Source organism: Pagrus pagrus (assembly GCF_965226575.1).
Source record: "Pagrus pagrus genome assembly, chromosome: 19".
Taxonomy (NCBI): Eukaryota; Metazoa; Chordata; class Actinopteri; order Spariformes; family Sparidae; genus Pagrus; species Pagrus pagrus.
The window spans coordinates 26,847,488-26,872,052 of record NC_140203.1 but is presented as its reverse complement, the minus strand read 5'-3'; the positions used below and the strand labels follow the sequence as shown (position 1 = coordinate 26,872,052).

Sequence of the window (24,565 nt, the reverse complement as noted above, 5' to 3'; positions counted from 1 at the left end):
TAAATAAGGTGCTGAACAACAATAGTTACAGTACCAACACTGGAACTGATTCAGTGTTTCATTGAGGTGCTCTAACAGGGAGTAGGAGGTGGTGGTGTGTTGAAGGGCTTCTCTGTTGTTTATGTGTTGTGTTGTTTTGTGTATCTCTGCAGTGCCTCCTCAGTTCTTGAACTACCCGACCAACACGTACGCCTACGAGTCAACCGACATCGAGCTGGAGTGTGCTGTGACAGGAAGCCCACCGCCGACTGTGTGCTGGATGAAGAATGGAGAGGAAGTCATCCCCAGCGACTACTTCCAGATAGTGGTGAGTCATGCAGAGACTATAAAATACAGAAATTATCTGTAGATACATCCAAAGGGCAGAAAATAACTATAATCCCTATGTGGAAAATACCCCTCTGAGCACATGTGGAGAAATAACCTAATAAATCTACTACATCCAAAATTAAGAGTTGGTGCAGAACTGTAAATAAATATTGTCTACTTAAAGTTAATATGTGAAAAACCTTTTTTTTTTTTATGCAAGCTTTGCATCTATGTAACACTTTGTTCTTGTGCTGTTTCACGTATGTTTTCCCTGAAGTTGGATTTCAAACTCAGACATTCGGATGCACCTCACCAACCCCGACCTCAAAATCCAAAATGGCTGCTCTGTGCCTCAACATCTTTCGAGTATACTGTTTTGGCATTTTGTCTGATTTGTGTGTCATTTAATTATTCTTATCACGCAGATCTGTCCACCTTCTATCTGTGGACATATTGCTTTGGTGTGTATTCACAAAATACCACATGAAATGTGTTTTCAACTGGCGTTGCTAACAATGGTTAACAATGGGTAACGATGGCTAACCAGACTAGAACAACTTGTTTTACTGGAACATGGTCAGCTCATGTACAGTATGTCTCATTCACAACTCTGACTTGCACTATAAAAAAATATTTCTCACTTGCCCCTTAGGGGAGTGAAAATATAAATATAAAATATTTTTCAAGAGGAAATTAAGGCTCATATTGCTAAGTGTTTGTTTCTGTAATATTCATTTTAACCACACGAGGCTGCATATGAACAGTGTGGAGACAGAGAGGTGGTTAATTAAAGCTAGATTGTAGAAGTTAAACATGAGAGGCATTATCTTACACATAATGATGCTTCTCACATTTAATTTCAGTTCAGATCAAATGTTAATTATAGATCCATGTTGTCATAAACATTCAAACCAGCAGTGTCACTCACGTACTTGCACTTCCATATTTGCACTTATAGTGAAGTGTAATAATTATTCCATAAACACCTTTCAGTTGTTGAAAATATCAGCCAACACAAATCTTAAATCAATATTTCCTCGGTCAGCATGGTCTCGTCATCACATTCCCTGTCCCAGTACGATTCTAGTTTCCATGTAGTTGTTGTGTGAAATCGCTGCAGTGGACACGCACTCCGAGCGCTCTGCTGCACAGAGCACCTGCAAACATGGATTGTATGATTTATGAAAGCCTGTAAATAAAGTCAGTGCCAGCTCTCACAGAATCGTTACACTCCATATCCTCATTGTGAGTCCTAATCATGATGTTGGCCGGTTTCACTGTAACTAAACTTCAATAAATAAATAGTGTTCAAGTATCAAGCTTCCATTTTCAACCAATATCCCAGGCTGAGGGATACCACTGACAGCCGTGCATAATTGTGCACTTGAAGCAATCAGTCTGATCACTGTAAACATAGAAACACTGCGGTGGCACTTGTGCGTAATGCTGATGGATGCATGGACTTTCACTGTCCTTGCACTGCTAAAGGACAATGTGAATGGAATAATTAATAAGTGTTTTCCAGCCTCCATCTCAGACACATATAGCTCGTTTTCTGTGCCAGAAACTTGCACTTTCTTGGTCTTTCGTACAAAGTCACTCAGCTAATGAATAACAGTCAACACATACAGCACTCCTGTGTCTTATTAGTGAAATTACAGTAAATTAGCATCAAGTTTTAACATGAAACATCTGCAGGAAATGTTCATCTTTTATTGACAGCATTAATAATTAATTAATAATAAAAAGTAAGAAATTTAAATGGAATAAAAACCATGTTTGTGTTAAAAGGAGAAAGTGAGAGCAGCAAAGTGGTGAGTATAACATGACGCTGTTATACTTAGATAATCTCATAATCTGGATATCACTCATAATCCCTGATCCCATAATCTACTGTAAAGCGATAACACACTCACACACATATTCCACTTGTCTCTTACACTTTTCTGTTTTGGTTTTTCTCTTGTGTATAATGGGCTCACACAGGCTGAACTTGCTGTTTTTGTGAAAGGTTTCTTGTATCATCTATGCGACATCTTGTTTGTATGTTTCCTCAGGATGGCAGTAACCTGCAGATATTGGGTTTGGTGAAGTCAGATGAAGGATTTTATCAGTGTGTCGCTGAAAACTCAGCCGGCAGCTCACAGGCAATGGCTCAGCTGCTGCTCCGAGAGCCAGGTAGGAACACACACACACACACACACACACACACACACACACACACACACACACAGCTGATACATGTGATGTCCCTGTCACTGCTTATGGATAAACACAACTTGCTATCATCACCTGTTGCCTTCATTTCTGTCATCACATCATTTCCTCTCTGATCTTGCTGTATTTACTGTGACATCACTTGATTTTGTTCATTTTTTCAGTCGTTTTCTTGCATTGCGTTACATTAGTGAATTGTGTGATCACTAGTTCCTGTTTTCATACACCATGGAAACCAGATTATAAACTGGTGTTGGTGAGTCTGAAGTCTTAAAGGTCCCATATTATACTGTTTTTCATCAATTTCACACAGCTGTCAGGTCCAACGACACTGTATTCGAAATGTATTGCCCCAAACCCATCCGTGGTCCTGAATTTCAGCTGTCTAAAAGTGGCTCAGGTGAGCTCTACTGAGAACAGGCTGTTTCTGTGCCTGCACCTTTAATGCTAATGAGCTCCGTCTGTCAGCGCGTGCCTTGCCTGCTACACGCCCCTCTCAGGGAGAGGATGCTGCTTACGCTAGCGGTAGCATGCACTAATGTTTACGGTGGATGTATCGCTATGGCTCGCCGAGATGCTGTCGTTCAACCACACCAGTTTGACCCAGAATCGGACCCAGAAGGAGAGGCTCAGAAAAATACAGACTCTGCGGCTGCAGCAGGACTCCCCAACACAACCACCCGGCTCCCATCCCCCACTGACCTGCAACAGGTAACATCTAAAAACAGCTAGCGAAAGCTGTGTTTGTCTCCAACAGTCTCCAAACTCTTGGACACTGTTCACATAGTCTCTGTCTCCAGTCTGCACGTTTCCAGACTTTTTACTGTGACATCCCTCGTAATATTATTAACATTAAACTCGCTTCAAACGCCGTTGCATAGCGGACTGAAGCGGAGCTAACTAGTTAGCCAATTTCAAGCTGACTTCACCAAACTCGTAGGCAACTGTAAATACTATCAACACGTGGCGACACTTACCTGTGGCTCGGCTGCAGTTGCTGGGTCCCGTATGGTTGGGACTGATCCTTTTACGAGGGTCAGTGTCGAGGCAAAGCCAGCTTTGTACTGACCCTCGTTACTGAAGCAGTCCGATGTGAAGTGGTTAGCACACACAAACAGACTTACACGAACCGTGGCCGGCACGTTGTCGTTAAAAATGAAACGCAACCACTGTCTCTTCTGTTCTTCTGTAGCTGGGACAGAATATAGGCACTAATGTTGATTTTTACAATCAACAGAACAATTTGTGGGTGTAGCTCTGAGCGACGACATTGCGAACACTGCTATCTCACCGCTGGACACTCCGATTTTCACCTCGTGGATGAACGCCCCCCTCTCGGATATCTCCGGGGAGAGGGGGGAGTGTTTTCGTGCAGAGGAGCCCGGTCTGTGCAAATCACTCCTTTCGTTAGGTAAAGAAAGGAGCTGAATCTGAACAGCCTGTAGGAGCCTCGTTTTACCAGCGGGTGGGCTGCAGAGACCATGCAGGACTCGTTTGCTTTCCTCATTCTGGGAGTTGGTAGGCTCAGGGAGGACCAGTTTATATATGTAGAGACCAGAGAAAACGTGTTTTTCATAATATGGGACCTTTAACTCTGTTAATTGTCATTAAGAACAGTTCAGTTCAGACAGTAGTCTGAAGAGTGTGTTGTAGTGTAGTGTTGAGAAAAAGATGAAAAGCTTCAGTGTTCAGTTTTTAGTGTTCTGTTCATCATCGTACAGATGGAAACATTTAGTCCCTGTGGCTGCTGCTGACTAACATGCATCCAGAATCTGTTCAAGTGATGGTTCACCTGTTATGTTGTTATGTTGTTATGTTAAGCTTAGATATTTGTTCTGACAGCAAAGACAATTTGCAACAATAAAGCTGCAATCTACAATACAGAAACCAGACTGAAATTAAGCAGTTCAATCACAGGAGAGATAAAAGAAATGTAATTACATATTGATTTAATTAATATGTTTCAGTGTACATGAGCAATCAGCTAGTAATAAGACCAATAACTGCCAGAAGAAAATGTAATTTACCAAAGGACATTCATTTGAGAATTTGCCTCTAATGATTAAGCTAAAACACAAGTAAACAAACAAAAAACAACTAATACCAGAAATTGCATGTTTTTGCTCAAATGCATTCATTAAAGAGATTAAGAAATGTGTGTCCAAATTTGTATTTTGCACATTTAAATTAATTTTTGTAATTAAGCCATTCAGTTGAATGAAAAAGATGCTTACTCATGTTCATTCACAAATAAATACAAATCTGTTTTATCATGACATCTGTATGTCATTACATGTGATTTATCATCTCATATTTTTAGAAAGTTACTGTCAAGAAGACATCATTACTAGTTATGGAAGTCAAAATGCAATTAAAGTTACATCTGTCAACGTCAAGAGTTATTGTAGTGTTGATTACATGTTACAGGAATCACAAATTAAAGGTAGGTAATTCACTAATTCAGTAGTCAGTATAGAATGAGTTGGTGAATTCATTCCACATTCATTGATATCTGATTCAGGAGCTTTTTTTACTGCACGTGTCTCCATATTTTAATGACATCACAAAATGGTCGCTGAAGCCACCTGAGAATTAGAGTCAAGCTAAATACTGTGAGACGCCAGGAGGAGGCTCAGTTGTGATGCTCAGTTGTGATGCTCAGTTGTGATGCTCTGTTGTGATGCTCAGTTGCGATGCTCTGTTGTGAATCTCAGTTGCGATGCTCTGTTGCGATGCTCTGTTGCGATGCTCAGTTGCGATGCTCCGTTGCGAATCTCAGTTGCGATGCTCTGTTGCGAATCTCAGTTGCGATGCTCTGTTGCGATGCTCAGTTGCGATGCTCTGTTCTGATGCTCAGTTTGTGATGCTCGGTTGTGATGCTCAGTTGTGATGCTCAGTTGTGATGCTCTGTTGCGATGCTCAGTTGCGATGCTCTGTTCTGATGCTCAGTTGTGATGCTCTGTTTTGATGCTCAGTTGCGATGCTCAGTTGTGATGCTGTCTTCTGATGCTCTCTTCTGATGCTCAGTTGTGATGCTCTGTTCTGATGCTCAGTTGTGATGCTCAGTTGTGATGCTCAGTTTTGATGCTCTCTTCTGATGCTCAGTTGTAATGCTCAGTTGTGGTGCTCAGTTGTGATACTCAGTTGTGATGCTCAGTTGTGATGCTCAGTTCACGTCTTGTTCAGACTGAGTCACAGCTGAGAGAACAGCAGGAGCTGACGGTTTTGGCAAAGTCATTGTTTGTTGTGTTGTGTTATTGTTTGTGTCCGGGTTAAAATTCAGTTCGTCATGTGGTGTGACAGCAGTTACTACCATCTGACACACACTCGCGCGCACACACACACACACACACACACACACACAGCTGCTGGTCCATTTAGATGCAGTGCTTGTACAGTGCTGACTCAGATGTTCTGCAGGCTGTTGTTGTCTTCATCAGTGCCTGTATTATGTGTGTGTAAAAAGTGCAAGACATTGTGTACAGGTACATACAGTATATTTATCATTTATGATAATATATTAGTTGGATTATGAATTATACAAAGCCAACTGCTGACATTGACTGAACAAGTGAAACATCTACATGCTGTGATACAGTTGGTGGCAGCATGCTGTTGTGGTGCTCATGACAGCAGACTGCAGCCGCTGGTAGAGGCACACAGTGTAGACTGGAGAGCAAAGCATGCAGTCACTGGTGTGAACTTCATCCATCTTTGCTCACCACATCTTAGCCCTTCTTACGCTCAGGTGTGCATAAACTACGCTGTTAACTTTTATTTAACATACAAAACCGTGACATGATTATCTTATTGGTGTCAGCGCTGAGTAGCAGGTAATCATCAGTTATCGGTAGGGGCTGAAATATCCATGTTATGCGTCCCTAGTTTTGATCCATGAGTCTGTAGAAGCATTTTTATGTGAAAACTGGATAATCCGTTCATATTCAAGAATATCCATATACAGCGATTTAACACAGCCCAGTGAATACCTGATAAGCTAGTTATCTACCTAGCCAACAAATGTACGTCTTAGCTAAGTTACTAGCCTATTGACTGTGTGACTGACTGTAAGTGCAACTAAATGACCAACTAACGCAGCCAACTAACCAACTACCTAACTAACCAACTTAATAACTGACATATTAGTTATCTAGCAAGCTGACAAACATACCAAACTAATCGACCGACCAACATTCCGACCGACCGACCAACTAACTAACTAACTAATTGATGGACAAACTATAGAACTAGCTGAATAACAAAAATGGTACATTCCATTTGAACCAGGAAGCCGGAATTTCTGAATTCCCTTTGGGCATTTTCAAATGAACAACCCCTGATGTCAGATTTCCAACTTGGTCTGACCTCACTACAACCCCTACCTCAAAATCCAAGATGGCTGCTCCACTTATCACTAGCTGTGAAAGCTGTAGAATAAACTGTTTCTCAGCACTTCTGTCTTATTTGTGTCTCATTAAATCAGTTTTACACACAGTACTACACCACTTCTATCTGTGGACTTGTTGCTTCAGTGTTTGTATCCACAAAATACCAGATATTTGCATTGTTATAAACTGGTATTGCTAACAATGACTAACAATGGCGAACCTGGCTGGATGTGGTATTCCATCTTATTTCCAGTTCTGTACTGGAACAAGATTAACTGGAGTATGAAGTCTTCTGAGGGAAGACAAAAGACTGGAGCAGACGTGTTGTAGGAAAGATCAATCAGTGTTGTCACTGGGACGTCTTCATCTAACTTGGCCTTTCTTCCCTTCTTCTTTGTCTCTGCTTTAATCACTGTTCAGTGTGTCTCCCCTGAGCCAGCAGCACAGATGGCAAGACACACACACACTCCCACACACACACACACACACACACACACACACACATTAAGAGGGTCAGATTGTTGGTGTTATCGCTTGGTTACCATCACCACGGGAACTGAGCATCCCAGCAGGCTCACAGCGGCCAATCAGACATTCCCACGAGAAATCACGATGGGTGTGTGTGTGTGTGTGTGTGTGTGTGTGTGCGCATTTGTGAGTGTGATTGTCAGCATCCCACCTTGTTACCCTTGACAATGCCATGCCTCTTGATCCTTGGACTGACTCTTCAAACACACACACACACAATCACACCGATTTTGCTTTTCCACATGTTCAACGCAAGCGTAGCCTACTTGAGCACGCACACACACAGTGTAGCTGACTAGTGTCATTAATGTGAATGCATGCATGTGGTGACCCTGTTTGACTCCACACCCTGGCTCTTAACAAATTTTTGTCCTACCAGTTTCTTCTTTGTTGCTAATCAAGAAATCCCTCACTGGATTCCCACTCATAAACACAGCCACTTGTGTTAATCAGAATATATAAAACATGAAATAAACAGTATTGACTCATGTCGCAAGTACCAACACTGGGAATAGTGTGCCCAATCTCTGCAGTGGTGGGAGGGTAGTTTAGACAGATTTTTGCATTTGAATTAGCCCTGCTGGTTGATGATAGCTTCACTTCAGCTAACACTGTCACACTAGCTAACATAGCCTGTAGCAGGATAACTAAATTATCCTACTGCCAATTTAGCTAACAGTTGGATGAAACAGACAGGAACACCTAGGACCAGATAGTCACTGTCTGACAGTAACTTAAAGTTTGCATTGCAGAGTTTGGAATAATTCCCTGTGGATTTGACACTAGAGACGATTCCTTAAAAAGAGTGGATAAAGTTGTCAACCAGTAAAAATAACAAGTTTTGTATATTTCTTCAATCAACTTGACAAACATTAAGCTAACTGCTAGCAAAGGCTACCACAGCTTCTGTGATTACTTAAAATTGCATATGGGTGTATCAGTTTCTGCTAATAACAGCAAAACATCCCATCTAACAAACATAAAATGTCCTTGTGGAGAAAGTTACATGCGTTTATATTTTCTTTCTGGAGTTTTGGCACCACTGTGGACATTTTAAATCCCAGGTCTGTAACAATTTGTCAGACATAATTTGGGTGCTAACTACAAACAAAACTCATTAGATCATAACAAAGTTATCTCTTTAAAAACTTGTATCTTGAAATAAACATCCATGTTAGGCTGTGATCCTTCCCTCTCACTTCAAGTTACATATTGCAGTAATAATAATAAGTAACAGAGTGGCTGAGACAAGGACACCCTTCACCCCATACAAAACACTGTACCATCAGAATGATTTGGAAGCTAAGCTGTTATATTAAGGTAAAAAAGTTGCATAATGTTATTTTAACTAGCAAGCACATTTTCTCCAGTCGTGTCAGTTTAGTTTTAATTCTCAATAAATCATTTTGTGTTGTCAAGTGTTAGAGAGACAGAGAAGTGGTGAGTTGACGGTGTGTATATTTGGTGTGTATGTTCATGTATGAATACAGGACTGATTCATCTCTCTCTTCCTGTTTTACACTCCCCTCAGTCCTCTCTTGTCTGCTCTGCAGTGCAGTCTCTCTTAAATCCTGGTCTAGATCTGATCTGAGAACTGGATCAGGATTTAAACCTGAGATCAGTATCTGTATTTTTTTCTGTCATCTTGTCTGGATCCCCCGGTCTCTCTCATCTTCCCTCCAGTTTTCATATCTCCACTCATCAGCCTTCTCTCTCTCATCTCTCTCATAATCTTGAATTTATTCTTCTGTAATGTGTTTTGTTTTTATCCCCTCTCCATCCCATCCTCCTGATGATTAGGATGAATTCAGGGCAAAAATGTGAGAAATGGTATCAATACCTTTATACTAATTTACACACAAACATTTGCACTGTGATTTTACATAATTTATTACATTTGTCACAGATTCTGCATGAGTTCAGCAGCATAACGTGTGTGTGTGGAAAAGGTACGAAAAGCAAATGTATAAAGTGTTATAGCGTCCGTTTATTCTTTTGTAACCTGTTTCTGTTCGTGGTAAATGTCTGATTTGCAAATGTATAAGGTGTTATTACTGCTTGAAGGTGAGGACACACAGACACACACACACACACACACACACACACACACACACAGTGTATTTGAAGGTACAGGTACTATTGTCTGTCTGTCTGTCCAGCCTTTTTCTCTTTATTATGCTCCTTTATTCTTTGACTGTTTCTTTGTGTTGGTTTCCATCATCGCTGTCTTTCTTGTTCATGTCTGTTGTAACTTGGTCTCCAGGTGGTTGAGTTCTACACCATATGTCCTATTTCTCTTTTTCTAATTGGATCCTTTGCTTTTTAATTGTCTCTGTCCTTCTGTCTGTCCTTATTAGTATTTTCTGTCTTGTTTCCTTCCTTTCTTCCTCCCTCTGTGAGTAGTTCAACCTTTTGGTTTAATTTGCAGCAGCTTGTCAGCCTGCTGTCTTTCACTGAATATGATGGTATTTTTATTGGAGCTCACAGAGTGTTTTATCCTTCTGTTGTCTCGCAGAAAACCACTCTCCTGTGGTTGTGCTCTTTTAGCTCGCTGTCCTAACTTGTCCTGTTTTAGTTTGATTTATCTCTGGTATGGACCATGTCATTTTACCATTTTGTTGTCTGAATGATGATTTGACAGTTGGACTTGATCGGATTGATTAATTTGCTTCTTGATCAAATACAAAAAACTGATTATGTGGAGTTATGATGACAATTGAAAATTGAATTTGCTGATTGGTAATAATGTTTAGTTTTCTTCAAGGAGAACCTACAGGTTACGATGAATAATGCTTCCATCTTTACTAAGAAAAGCACTGTTCTTTGCTCAGTTCCAGCATCTTTTTGGAGGTTTTTTCTAGCAAAAGCTACTTGAGATCTTTCCCATTTATTAGTGGGGCAAAGGAATTTTATGTAAAAGAAAATAAAAAGGTAGTTTCCCACTGCTGCTCTCTCTCTACCCACGATTTGGTTAGGTTTAGGAACAAAGCAAGTAGGTTTAGGTTAGGGTTAGCAAAGAAAAAACTGCTTGGTCAGGTTTAGCTAATAAGACTTCTTGGCTAAGATCAGGCAACAAAACTACTTGGATAGGTTTAGGCAACAAAACTGCTAAGTTAGGTTACATGGTTACTACATGATTATGTTTAGTGAAAGATCATGGTTTGGGTTAAAATAGGTAAGCTATATAATTAACATGTTACATAAGTGACATAAGTACATTACATAAGTTAAAAGAACTCACTGATAACTTTTGGTTTTGCATGGGACACAATCAGTGTTATCCTGAGTGAAAGGCCTGTGCTTGTTTGTCTCAGTCAACCCCTCTCTGAGTGGACAGTGTCACTCATAATCTACATAACCTGATTTTCTCATTTGCTCTCCTCATAATTACTGTGACCACTAGAGGTTGCTGCATAACAACGAGCGTAAATATGTTGACACAGTCAACCTTCACTGCCGTTTTTCAGGTGAAGACGGGCAGCATTCCCTGCTTTCCTCTCGTCACTTCACTATTAACAGTTACATGTTGTTTTATGATGATGTGATTATTTTTCTTGGGAGGACAGTCTCAAGGGTGCCATGGAAATCACAGATGCTGTACCCAATCAGCCACAGAATAATGGAAAGCCAAATAAAGAAAATCAGACAGAATTTGTTTGTTAAACGTTTGTTAATCTCTTGGTTGTGCAATAGATTGAAATGTCAGAGGATATGTCCCCTTCATCCTCAGCACAGACACTAATAAAGTAGAGCTACGTGTGTGTCCGTGGTTTGTTTTTGAGTATGTCATGGGTGTTACTGGTAGACAACGATCACTGAACTGGTATTTAACTCTCAAACTGGGAGGTCGATGGTTTTTACATTACTTGTTGTTGTTCCCCCTGTAGTTTATGTGTGTGGTAGACAGTATTTGTTGTGTTTTGTCTTTTTCAGTGTTTCATCTCAGTCTAACTAACCAAAATGTGCCCATTGCACTGTGTCTCAAATCTTTGAATGTCTGGTCAGATTCCTAATCTTGTTCACGTATTCTTTGATATGTGAACATCATTTTTATACTGCTTTATGTAGACAAACTTGCTACTTACTAATGTTCAAGCCCAATGACAAAAAACTAAACTTTTTTTAATGAACTGTTGGAGCTAAATTTAATAACACGGTCAGGATGGACGGTGTGCAGCTGTCTCAGCTTTGTCTGAAGGAAGCCTACAGTGCCAGACTTTGAAAACTTCTACTATATAGTAAATAAGAAAAAGATCATATCTTCTGTTATATTTGGCTTTATGCTTTTTCATAATTTTCATCTGTTTTAATGCCCCTAATGGAAGTAAGGTGACAGAAAAAAGAGAGAAAGAGATAGATAGTCATCCCAGATCATTTTCAGGCTGCTGGGAGAGAAGAGGTAAAAGGAGGATCAGGACCAGGATGGATGAGGAAGAACTGAGAATAATGAGAAGAAGAGAGGAAAAGAGATCAAATGAAATTGCCTAAAACGATTCAGTACAGGCCGAAAAAGAAAAGAGAGAGGACGAGAGAGAGAGAGACAGTGAGAGAGAGACAGAGAGAGAGAGGAAGAGAAAAGAGAGAGGAAGAGATGGGAGGGTCAAGCGAAGGGCAGGGCGAGTAAGAGAGAAAGGAGGAAGTGTGTCAGCCATGACAGATTTGTATTCCACAGTGAGCGTCTGACCTTAGCAAACCCATCACACACACACACACACACACACACACAGGTATACTCACACACACACACACACACACACACACACACACACACACACCTTATCTCTTACACACACAGAAATGCTTTTACTCCATCACCTCTCTCTCTCTCTCTGCACACACACTCTACAACAGGAGTGTATGGAGGAGGGTGGGGGTGTGGGAGTCTCTGTCTGTTGCCATGGAGATTCTTCTCTTCTCTCCCATCCTCTATCCTGTGAGGACCAGATGTGTGTGTGTGTGTGTGTGTGTGTGTGACAGAGAGAGAGAGAGAGCTAGAGAGAGAGAGAGAGAGAGAGAGAGAGAGACAGGTAGAGAGATACATATAAAGTGTGTGTGTGTCTTTGTGTTGTGTGTGTGTGTGTGTGTGTGTGTGCATTTGGACCAATTCAACTATTTTATTTGACTGAAACACACAAAAGCCTGACAGATATAATGAATTTAAGATATGAAAATACAAGTCATCTATATATATATATATATATAATAGACATATAGAACTAATAGAGATACCTAGAGATACCAGGACTGTTGGAAGTTGGTCAGAAATACAATGTTATAAAAAAACAAAAAGATCGTGTCTTTGGTTTACCCACACTGATAGATTTGTATCAAACTTAAATATTTGTATGGATTGGTCTTCCTTTCTAAGTGAATCAGTTGAGCATCCACACTGATCCACACACTGGAAGGCAGTGTTCACACCAAGTCTGTAGTATAAGTTTAGGCAACAAAACCACCGAGTTCTACATAACAGTTCAGGTTAGGAAAAGATATTTCAGTTTGTGAACAGTCATGAAATATATCTACAGGGTTTCCCCAGAAAACTTGTTAAGCCCGGTGGTAGGGTGGCCCACCAGCGGCCCACCGGTGCCCAAGCGTGTTTTGTTTTTTTTTGTGTCAGGGGCCTGACCCTGACCATTGACTGATGGCAGGGCCCTATAGGTAACAGATTCATTAATGGAGTAGTAGAATTTGGAAGGAGTGATTCCATAAGGCTTTAAGATCAATGTTAAAAGTTGGCTGGAAATTTGAAAATATTATCATTATCAGGTTATTATAAGACATTTACGTAACACCAGGTCTTACAGATTGCACTCTTGAAATGCTGTTCAACCAACCACAAAAATAATATACAATCTGGAGTCACGTGACCATGCCCACGCGTCTGTTTCCGGTCAGTCATCATGGAAACGTGACAATCACGGATCTACCAAAGATACTCTGTAATCTACTGTTTGGACCAGAGAAAACAAACGTGTGTAAACGCGAACCGTACGAGCTGAAAAATGAAACGCTGGGTCATTTTCACATCTGGTGAAAGCAGCTTGGCTCACAGAAGTCCAGAGCTCTGACGCTGCAGGGGACGACGTGCTAACAGCTAACAGCTACTAGCCGCTGCAGCAGCTGGCTGAGCCTCTAGAGCCACGGCTCGGCTCACGTTAACGGCTACGAGGTCGACGTTGACTTGGTGCGTTCCTCTCGGTCAGCTGGTGAAGCAGCGGTCTGATGAGCATGATGTCCGTGACATGTTCGTTATGCACAACGAAGTTGTGACGTTGTCAGGTGATGAAAAAGACACCTGATCACGTGCTGATGGAGCGCAAGACTGATTTAAAAAAAATAAATAAACAATGCTTAGCCTGGCGGGGGGCAAGTAAGACCTGGCGGCCCGCCAGGCTCATAATACACTGGGGGAAACCCTGTATCTATAGGGTTCACTTTCACAAATCTGTAGGATTTGTGTACATGGGCCAGAATTGTCAATTATCATTATTATTTGTATTATTATTTCTTGACAGTCAGCACTGTCACAGCAAGTTTAAAATGTAAAATTGTTGTCCATGTACACAAATTCTAAAGACTAAATTTTGTCACTCTTGACAAGAACTGATTGTGTATTAATGATAAATAACCATCTTTCCCTAATCTTAACCAAAGTGAATCCTATGGATACATTTCATGACTGTTTTCCGAACCTGAACTGAAGTGCTTCTGTTGTTTGAACCAAACCACAGACTGGGTGTGAACACTGGATTCTTGTGTGACAAAACTGGACTTTACAATGTACAAGGTAAAACGTACAAGGTAGATTTATTGACCTTTTTTAAACAGGATTAAAAAAGGTTAAGTCCTTGAGTCCTGCTACAGCTATCTGAAGTGTTGAGGATGAGTTTAAGAGTCATCACCCACATCTGATTGGATGAGAGCGGCCCAACTGAAAAACGGTCAAAACAGCAAAGTTGTTTTAATAAACAGTGAGTGATTCTACCACAATATTAAATAAATATTACCTCTCCATTCACCTTCTGCTCATCTTCCAGTTCTTTCTCTTTCTTTTTCTTCCCCTCATCCACCTTTTTGTCTCCCTCTTTTTTCCCTCCACCTATTCATGCCTCTCTTCTTCCTGACAGACGTTTTTTTTGTGACACAGCAGCTCTCTGCTGAGTGTTATTTTAATCCACAATGAATGGCGACCCAGCAACACCTACAGACGTCTTCAAAGAACATGGAGAAGGCAAATTTAATGAAATTCAGCTCAATAATACCCGTCTGATATGGAGAGAGAGAGGGAGGGACACAGAGAGTCATATCAGCCTTGCAATTCAAGTATTGCAAGTATTTATATGTAAGTAAGTAAGTAAGTACATTTTATTTATACAGCACTTTTCATAGATAAAATCACAAAGTGCTTTACAACAAAGATAAAATGCAATAGAATACAGAGATCACACACACAAAAAGTAATAACATAAAATAAAACACACCACGGCACAAGTCCAGGTAGCTTCACAGAGGTCCCAGAACTTCACCATCAGTAAAAAGCCTGTATGAAAAGATAGGTTTTAAGTTCTCTCTTAAAACCTTCAGTGGACTCTATGCTACGTAAGGTCAATGGTAGTGCATTCCAGAGGCGAGGGGCACTGGCCTGGAAGGAGCAATCACCTCGTGTTTTAAAATGAGTGCGGGGGACCATCAAGAGTTTCTGATCTGATGACCTTAGTGAGCGTGAGGGAGAGTAGGGTCTCAGTAGCTCCGTGATGTAGGAGGGAGCTTGATGATGGAGGGCTCGAAAAGTAAGTACTAAAATCTTAAAATGAATCCTAAAATGAATTGGTAACCAATGTAGGGAACATAAAATAGGGCTGACGTGATCCCTTTTCTTAGATCCAGTTACAAGCCTTGCAGCTGCATTCTGCACAGTTTGAAGGCGATGTGAATAGACTACGGTCGACTCAATATGCATATTTGTCACTATATGATGCAGTGTCTTTCAAATCTGATAGGATTTGATGCAGTTGTGATCAGAAATTAATATGTTTTTCAGTTATTGTAAGTTTGACTGAAAGAATCAGATACAAACAAAAAGCATTAGGCAGTGATGGTGCCACCAGCATATTTTATGATTCCACTGCTCACTTTGAAGACAAATCATACAATCCTCCAGTCATTTATAGGTGAATACAGTGAGTATGTTGTATCTATAGTAACAGATCTTCATTTATGTTGTGTAGTGACAAGCTAAGAACACCTGCAGCTAATGGTGCTGATGTGGGGCTTTCACACAGCATCTTATTTTTGTCTATTTTTAACAGAAATAATTATAATTAATATAAAGTCATAATACGCCCAAGTGCAATATCAAAATCACACAAGTGATGTAAAGTGTGATGTAAAACTACAAGCGCAGAATTCCATAACTAGAACTACCATGAGTGGTCATTTTGACTGCTAGAATTCCAACTCTATAATCTCTCATGATAATACCCAATATAGAGATTAATTAATTTATTGTGCTACAATGTCTTTTAAAAAGTCAATACAGGTGTATAAACAATTATCCCCCTCGCAAACACACACACTGGCACTCCTCGGTCTCCCCCCCTTTATCTTCCAGGGCAGGGCAGTATAGTGGAGCCGACCTGCATCAGCTGTGAATGGATCTGGCTGACCCGTCTCAGATGAAAGTGGTCGTTTTCTGGCGATAGACAATGGCCGCGTTTCCCAGATTCGTTAAGAAGCTCTTAAGTGCTAAGATCTTCTTAGGAGCGCTCTTAAGAACGCTGTGAAAGAAGGATGTGTTTCCCAGAGTCGCTCTTAGCTTAAGAAGATCTTTCACTAAGAAGGAAATGTAAGATCGAGCTGACCCACTCTTAACAGCCTTCTTAGTGACCGAATGCTCAGTGATCAAGACGCGTCAGGGAAATTTATATCCTCCACTTTGCGAAATAATAAAACAATGCTCAGTGTTGAAATGCGCTCATAGCTGCGGACCACTGGCGCAAGAAACATAGGCTAATAGTAGAAGAAAAAAAAACTTGTTATTGGATTACACGTTTAAGTTTTCCACACACATCTGCATATGAGTTTATAGTACTACACATTAAAAAAACAACCCTGTGGCATTTCACAGATATCAAGGAAACAGATGTCATTAAACTCAGCTGAACCTCATCCAGAGAGGCTTCACCTGCTACTCTATATAAATGCATTGCCAAAGTCCGCGCGTGTGAGAAACCATGGCTGCAATACAGCACATTCTCGCTGCGAACCAACAGCGTCGCCGTGCGCGAAGCCAGATGGTTTACATAAATGCATACGTGCGTCAGCACTTCTCCCCACTGGACGTGCTGTCAGACCGGGCTGTCCAGGCAAAGTACCGGCTGTCCCGTGCGGAGATCCAACGGCTGATCACTCTGGTGTCTCCACACATCCAGAGAGCAACCCGCTGCAATTTTGCCCTCAGCCCGGAGGTGCAGCTCCTGGCTGCGCTGCGTTTTTACGCAGTGGGGAGCTTCCTGGAGGTGGTGGGGGACGGCACCGGCCTCAGCAAGGCATCGGTGTCACGGAGTGTGGCAGCTGTGACACCGATTCTCCTGCGCCATGCCATGGATGACACCCTCATTCCAATCCACAATCCCTCCCTGGTGGATCCGTGCTGGATCGGTAGAAAACACGACTCGGCCGTCAACACACCCACACACACACCTGCACCCACGCCCCGCCCACACACACACACACACAATACATGCGTAGCCTAATTGCACCTGGGGGGGGGGCACGGGGCGCTGTGTGTGACTTATGCGCTGATAAAGAGGTGGGTGATCGATTTGCCTGGCATCGATTGATTCAGTTTCAGCAGCACCGCGGTGGACAGCTCCCACTAAGAGCTTCTTAAGAAGCTTCTTTGGCTTGATCTTAAGGTTCTCCTAAGAAGGGAGTTAAGAACGCATCTGGGAAACACCCGTATCTTAGCGCTCCTTCTTAGCCGAACCCTTCTTAAGAGCCTTCTTAAGTCCTTAAGAACGAGCGAATCTGCGAAACGCGGCCAATATAGGTACAAATTATTGTCTGGTTTTTTTTGTGTGTGAAATTTACATCAAAAAAAGTTTTAAAATAAATATACGGGAAGTCGAGTAGCATTGTAATTTTTAATTCAACAAAGTTAGTGCAAATTTGAAAAGGCAAGGCAAGTTTATTTGTATAGCACAATTCAGACACAATTTAACTCAAAGTGCTTTACAGGGGCATAAAATTACATTAAAAGACATTAAAAATTGTGTTTAAAAGAAAAACAATTCAGAAGACATTAAGAAAAAAAGGCATTGGCAATCTAAAAGAGGTGAGAGTTAGAGCAGACCTGCAGTTTTCTTGGAGTTTGTTCCAGATATGTGGCGCATAATAACTGAACGCTGCTTCTCCATGTTTAGTTTTGATTCTAGGGACTGAAAGCAGACCTGTACCTGACAACCTCAGAGGTCTGGATGGTTCATAACGTAGCAGCAGTATTTTGGCCCGAAACCATTCAGCGCCTTATAAACCAACAGCAGGATTTTGAAATCTATTCTTTGACTGACAGGAAGCCAGTGTAAAGATCTAAGAGCTGGAGTGATGTGATCTATTTTTTTGGTTCTTGTTAGGACTCGAGCAGCAGCATTCTGAATTAGCTTTAGCTGTCTGATGGATTTTTAGAGTCCTGTAAAGACACTGTTACAGTAGTCGAGTACTGAAAATAAATGCATGGACAAGTTTTCCTAAATCCTGCTGGGACGTAAGTCCTTTAATCCTAGAAGTATTCTTAAGGTGATTGTAGGCTGACTTTGTAATTGTCTTAATGGGATGGCTGAAATTCAGGTCTGAGTCCATGATTACACCAAGGTTTCTGGCTTGGTTTGTAGTTTTAAACATTTTGAGTTGTTCTTCCTTGGCTCCAAAATCAACTATATCAGTCTTATCTTTGTTAAACTGAAACAACTCTGACACATCCAATCATTGATTTGCTCAATGGATCTACTCAGCATTTGTATGGGATTATAGTCCCCTGCTAATATGGTTATGTAAATGTGTGTGTCGTCTGCATAACTATGGTAACATTTTTTGTTGTTGTTGATGGTTTAAGGTTCTGATGACCCCCAGCTTGTGCTCCAGTGGGTGATGAGAGTCAAACAGCAAATATTGATCTGTGTGTAGGTTTTCTGTACACCTCAATGTTGAGGCTTCTGTCTCCTTCAATGTGTACTGCACAGTCCAAGAAGGGCAGACTGTCTCCTCTGACATCTTCCCGTCTGAACTTGATGTTATTGTCCACAGCGTTTATATGTTCTGTGAAGGCTTCCACTTCCCTTGTTCTGATTTTGACCCAAGTGTTGTCCACATACCTGAGCCAGTGGCTTGGAGCAATTCCTGTGAAGGTTATCAAGGCTCTGTTCTCAACTTCTTCCATGTAGAGGTTGGCCACTATTGGGGACACAGGTGAGCCCATGGCACAGCCGTGCTTCTGTCTGTAGAAACCTTCATTGTGCTGGAAGTAGGTGGTCGTCAGACAGAGGTCAAGTAAGTGCTGTCCTATAGCAGGTGTTTCTTCACCCTGTTTACCACTTCTTGAGTGGGAATGCATGTAAAAAGTGATGTGACATCATAAGAAACCATTGTTTCGTCTGGGTCCAGTGTTATCTCTCTCACCTTGTTGGTGAAATCCTCTGAGTTTTGATGTGGTGTTGAGTGTTACTGACCAAAGGAGCTAGGATACTGTCTAAGTGCTTGGATATGTTATAGGTAACTGAGTTGATGCTGCTGCTGATGAGTCTGAGTGGTGCTCCTTCATTGTGTGTCATGGGAAGTCCAAAGATGCATGGGATTGCTTCCCCGGGGCACAGTCAGTAATATAATGGCCTGTCAAGCCTCAACATTGAGGTATACAGAATAGAGGTAGACCGATTAATCGGTTTAGCTGATTAATCAGTGCCAATAGGACCTTTAACAAACTATAATTATCAGCTGAACTTGGCTCCAATAGTTGCCGATGGCTGCCCAGCCTCCACTGACCGCGGGGGAGTACATCGCCATTTTGCATGGAGGATACGTTGAGTCAGTCCTCATCATGTGAGGGCCACTTCTGCTGAAAATATCTAAATCCTCTTAATCTCCCTCTCCCTCTTTATCTAAAATAAACAAACTGACACAGACAGGTAACTGGTATACGTTAACGTTAGATATGCAGCAGCCATACATGCACCACAGACTTTAATTAATGTCACATTTTTCAATGTACGCTAAGAGACAATAAACGCTGGAACAGCTGGTTTTAGCGGAGGCTGACAAGTCTGGTATTCAAGTCATATCTAGTCTCACATAGCCAGACCTCTCTCATCTGACCCGTTTTCAGTTTCTGTTCTTGAATACATAACGCAACACAATCACCTAGTCCACGATAGGAACAGGACACTGAAGGCAGTCAGGCAGGCAGGAAAAGAAACCATTCTGTTAACGTTACGTTACTTAATACTGTACTTACCAATAATCAATAATCCAGCCAGGTAACTATCCATCCATTCATGAAATGAAATTGCACACTTTAGGATCCTCCTTACCCCGGGAACATGCACAAATATTAATGGTTTGTAAGAGTGGCATTTAACATCGTCCATCGTAAACAGAACAGATTCCAACGATGTAATCCACTAAATCCCACGTTTCCAGATCTTGTGTCTTGATATCAAGGCTACTGCTGGCTTTTCAACTCAAATTAAAGACTGTCCTGCACAAAGTTACTCTATTTTACTAATGTTACAAATCGAGAGTTTCACTGTAACTTTACACTGTCTCTCGAGCGTACTCACACAGAGGGGAAACACAGGAGAGCAGGTAACAGGCAGGCAGGTCCACAGGCAGGCAGGGCAGAAGCAAACAGGAGATCACGAGGCAAACACATCAATCTGAGGCGAGGTGGGAAGAACACAGAGGTATTAGCTACACAAGCTAACAGCAGGACACAAAGGCAAAAAACACAGAGGAGCCAGGATGCAAACAACCACGTAGACTGATGAAACGATCTGGCGAAGAGTAGGAGGGAATCCAGAGGCTTTATAGAAGGTTTGATTACTGAAGTGGATTCACCTGGTGCTGCCTGTGGAAGGAGACCACGCCCACATGCACACACACAGAACAGACAGGGGGAGAGACACAGGAGGAATAATACAGACAGGGAATGACAACACACACACACACACATAAAGGGAGAAGGGAGGGCTGCCATGATGAGGATCATGACAGAGAGGACCCTAATGTTCAGTTAAACAGTTCTAATGAAGTTGATACCAAAGATTGTCAATTTCAACAGTGTTACATTTAAAAAAGAAATAAAAACATTTAAAATATGAATATAGATGACTATTTTGTACCTGTCCAGCTTTCACCAACAAAAAATAATCGCCATTTTAATTATATATATATTTATTTAATATTGGCCAATCAATCGGCTATCTGCTTTTTCCTTCTCCCAACTATTGTTATTATATCGGCCTTTAAAAATCCACCATCAGTCGACCTCTAGAACAGAAAACCTACAATCAGAACCTTAAACTATTGGGCTGAGACCGTGCCCACTAGGTCAGAGGGGAAGAAGAAGAAACAGAAGCACATCAGGGGAGCACTTAAAACCTGTGGTTATCCAAACTGGACCTTCGTCAAAACCTCTAAAAGATCCAGAGCAGACAGAGAGGAGGAGACGAGAAAACGTAACAACAATGTCATTCTCTATGTCGCGGGAACATCTGAGAAACTCAGGAGGATCTTTAATAAACATCATATCGCGGTTCACTTTAAACCTACCAACACACCGAGGCAGAAACTTGTCCATCCTAAGGACAAATCACCCAGGCATAAACAGAGTAATGTAGTTTATGCTGTTCAATGCAGCCAGGACTGCACAGATTTGTACATTGGGGCGACAAAACAACCTCTCCATAAACAAATGGCACAACACAGGAGGGCCATCTCCTCAGGTCAAGACTCTGCTGTCCACTTACATCTGAAGGAGAAAAATCATTCCTTTTACGGCAACAATGTAAACATCTTGTCCAGAGAAGACAGATAGTTTGAAAGAGGAGTAAAGGAATCCATCTATGTCAAAGTGGAACGACCGTCTTTGAACAGAGGAGGTGGCCTAAGACATTACTTATCACCCACCTACAATGTAATACTGAGTTCTCTCCCCAGACAGCTTAACAACCATTCACACCTGGGCTCACCTAGCCTTAGCAACTCACATGAAGGCTGGTTTGACCAACGACCCACAAGTGGCCCTAACGACTCTGAAACTCAGAGCTCACACGTGTCCTTAACGACTCTGTAAGGACACTCCCACACAGAGTTTAAAACCCTGCAACTCCTCCAGTTAGTTAGAACTGAAGAAGCCTCTTGGATGAGAGGTGAAACGTCTTCAAGAATCTGAAACAAGTCCAGTTGCCTACGATACAGCACTTAGAATTATCATGACCTGGATGACTGAAAACCTTCATCAAGAGCTTTTTAATGATTTTACTTAAAATTGGGAGGTTCGATGCAGGCCTGTAATAATTCATTGAAAAGCCAAAGACCATCATGGCCCTTCTAGTGTTAATAATGAAATACACTTTATTATAATGATGTCCTGGCCTACAAATCTTGTACTCAAAAAGTAAGAAAACATGTTTGTTTAGTACAGACCCCAACAAATGACACATCATAATAGTAAAAATGAAAACTGCGATGCAAAAATGATAAACAAATCGTCAATCATTTCACAATGGCAATATCTATCATAATAATCGTGCAGCCCTAATTTTCAGTAATTATGCCTTCATATTTGTACATTTACATAATTATATTTTGAGTTTAAAATGTTTTAACATAACCCTAACCCTAACCCAAAACTAACCCAGCCTCCAGGGAATACAGTTTTCAGTTTTACAGTATGTATCAGTTAATATTTACAACCCCAATATCAAAATATGGGACAGAGGCCCTTATATTCCTTTTACAGATTCTCAAGAAAGTTTAACCTGCTGTGCCAGAACCATCTGGAAAGGTGCCGGCGGGAAATGTTTGTAAAAGGGCAGACAGTTTTGAAAAAATACTTGGCAGGTGATTGGACTAAATATTTGTCTATTCCCATCCATCACAGGCATATTTCAACCAATTAGATCAACAGAAGGAGAGCACTACCACCGGCTGAGCTAATTGTTACAGTCTCTATGCCCTCCCCATCCGTCCAGCCCATCCTTTTTAGTATCAACCGAAGGGAATGACAGTGAACTCACCAGACTTAAAACAAAGATTGTTCACGAGTCCCAGATCACGAACCTGAGTCAAGTCTTAAGTCTTTTGAATACGAGTCCAACTCAAGTCTCAAGTGTGTGGCGACTTAAGTACAACTTGAGTCCAAGTCACAGACTTGAGCCAACATCTCTGTTTTGCTTGTGTCTACTTTGTTATTTCTCTTATCATTTTTAAGCTGTTGCCATTGACACTCAACACTTGTTTGATATTAAAAGCATATCCAGTAGGGGAGATGCCCTTTGAACTGCTGGAAGGCTTTTAATGTGAAACATCAGTGCAGAACAGCAAATTAAAACAGAGGCAGATCAGAATACAGAGAGGCTTTTCACTAGAACATGATCACACTCATAAAACTGAAAAAATAGAAATTAAGGTCAGGTCCTCTCTACAGCTGACGTGAATAAACATCCTGCTTATTGTTGTAATGTTTGGTTTGGTTCACTGCTTTAGTGTAGTTTCTCAACCCCCACCTTTTGTTAACAACCATTTCTTAATAAGTCAGTTTTCCTCTCTTCACTGTTAGGAAAACATAAAAGCCAACAGAGAGGAGAGGAAGAGATGGAAGATGAGAGGAAAATATTTATCTTCTCTCCTCTCATAGTGCTGATATTTCTGCGACGTTGGCCTCTATCGATCGAAGAAAGTGGAAGGTCATATATATAGTCTGTGTGTGTGTGTGCGTGTGTGTCCTCGCCTATTGATTGGTCGGAGGTTGGAGGTTTGTACCTCACCACCTACACCTAAATGTGTCACCAGGCTGTGGTTGTGTGTGTGTGCATGTGTCAGCGTGTCTATATGTGTGTGGTTGTGTGTTGTCACTTCTATCATTGATCTCCTTTGTGATGAAACACCTTCCCATCAGCCCCTTCATCATCACTCAGCAGGAGAAGGAAGAAAGAGGAAGTGTGTGCGTGTGTGAATGAAAGCACAGTTGTGTGTCTGTTCACACCATCCAGTTATTGAGTCCTGCTGTTCAAATTTAGGACTTTATGAAATCATTTCAGTGTTTAACACCATATGCATGTGTTCTCAAGAAATACTGTGCACTGTGTAGGGAGTATGCAGTTAGCTTGTGGATGCTACACAAGGTCTCACTGTGTAATGTAATGTTGATATACAGAGTTGTGGTTTTCTAGTTTTTCAGGAAAAACAAAATGAATGTTCTTACTCATTTTTTCTTTGAATTTAACACAGTTCATTAGCTTTCTGTAGCTCTGGGGGTCCATTCATCACACCCTGTGCTCGTTTGTAGAGAACATTGGTAGATTCCTAGACATCTACAGCATTGGCTTGTTCATACAGGGCACTGAGGAGTAATCCCAGGGTGGCTGCAGCTCAGTAAATAAGTAGTAGTAGTCATTAAACATCAGCTCCTTTACAGGCTTAAAGCAACACAATGTAACTATCTATCTTTCTTTAAAAAAGCATCAAAATAATTTTAATGTTACAGTGTAATAGAGTAAATGGTGTCTGTCTCAGCAACTCCACCCCCATCGCTTGTTTCTACACTATGTTACTTCAGTGAAAGGGCAGAAACGAAAAGCAACCTGTAACTGCTGAGTTCTGTAGCTGTAAGCTAGCTCTGCCAGATGACTCTTGCTCGAAACATAGTGTTGGTGTTTACACCAATTATACAGCAGTTTTGGAGATTTTCAGGTGCAGGGTTGGATTGGGCGCCAGGAGCCTCATTTATAAAACTGTGCATAGGATTCATGTCAAAAGGTGGCATACGGACGAAACACAGAAAGGAAAACGCAGAGAAAAGGGGTAAAAATGGAATTTTCACCCAGTGTTAAAAAGTCATATGT

At 41.3% G+C, this 24,565-nt stretch overlaps 1 protein-coding gene across 1 annotated transcript in view; it reads left to right on the top strand.

The window, feature by feature from the left end:
- dcc (DCC netrin 1 receptor) overlaps positions 1–24,565 on the top strand; it is a 341,027-nt gene that overhangs the window by 154,455 nt on the left and 162,007 nt on the right. Inside the window, exons 6-7 of the mRNA XM_084383879.1 lie at positions 153–307; positions 2,367–2,487. Of these exons, the coding sequence (XP_084240005.1) occupies positions 153–307; positions 2,367–2,487 (276 nt within the window). The remainder of the gene's footprint in view (positions 1–152; positions 308–2,366; positions 2,488–24,565) is intronic.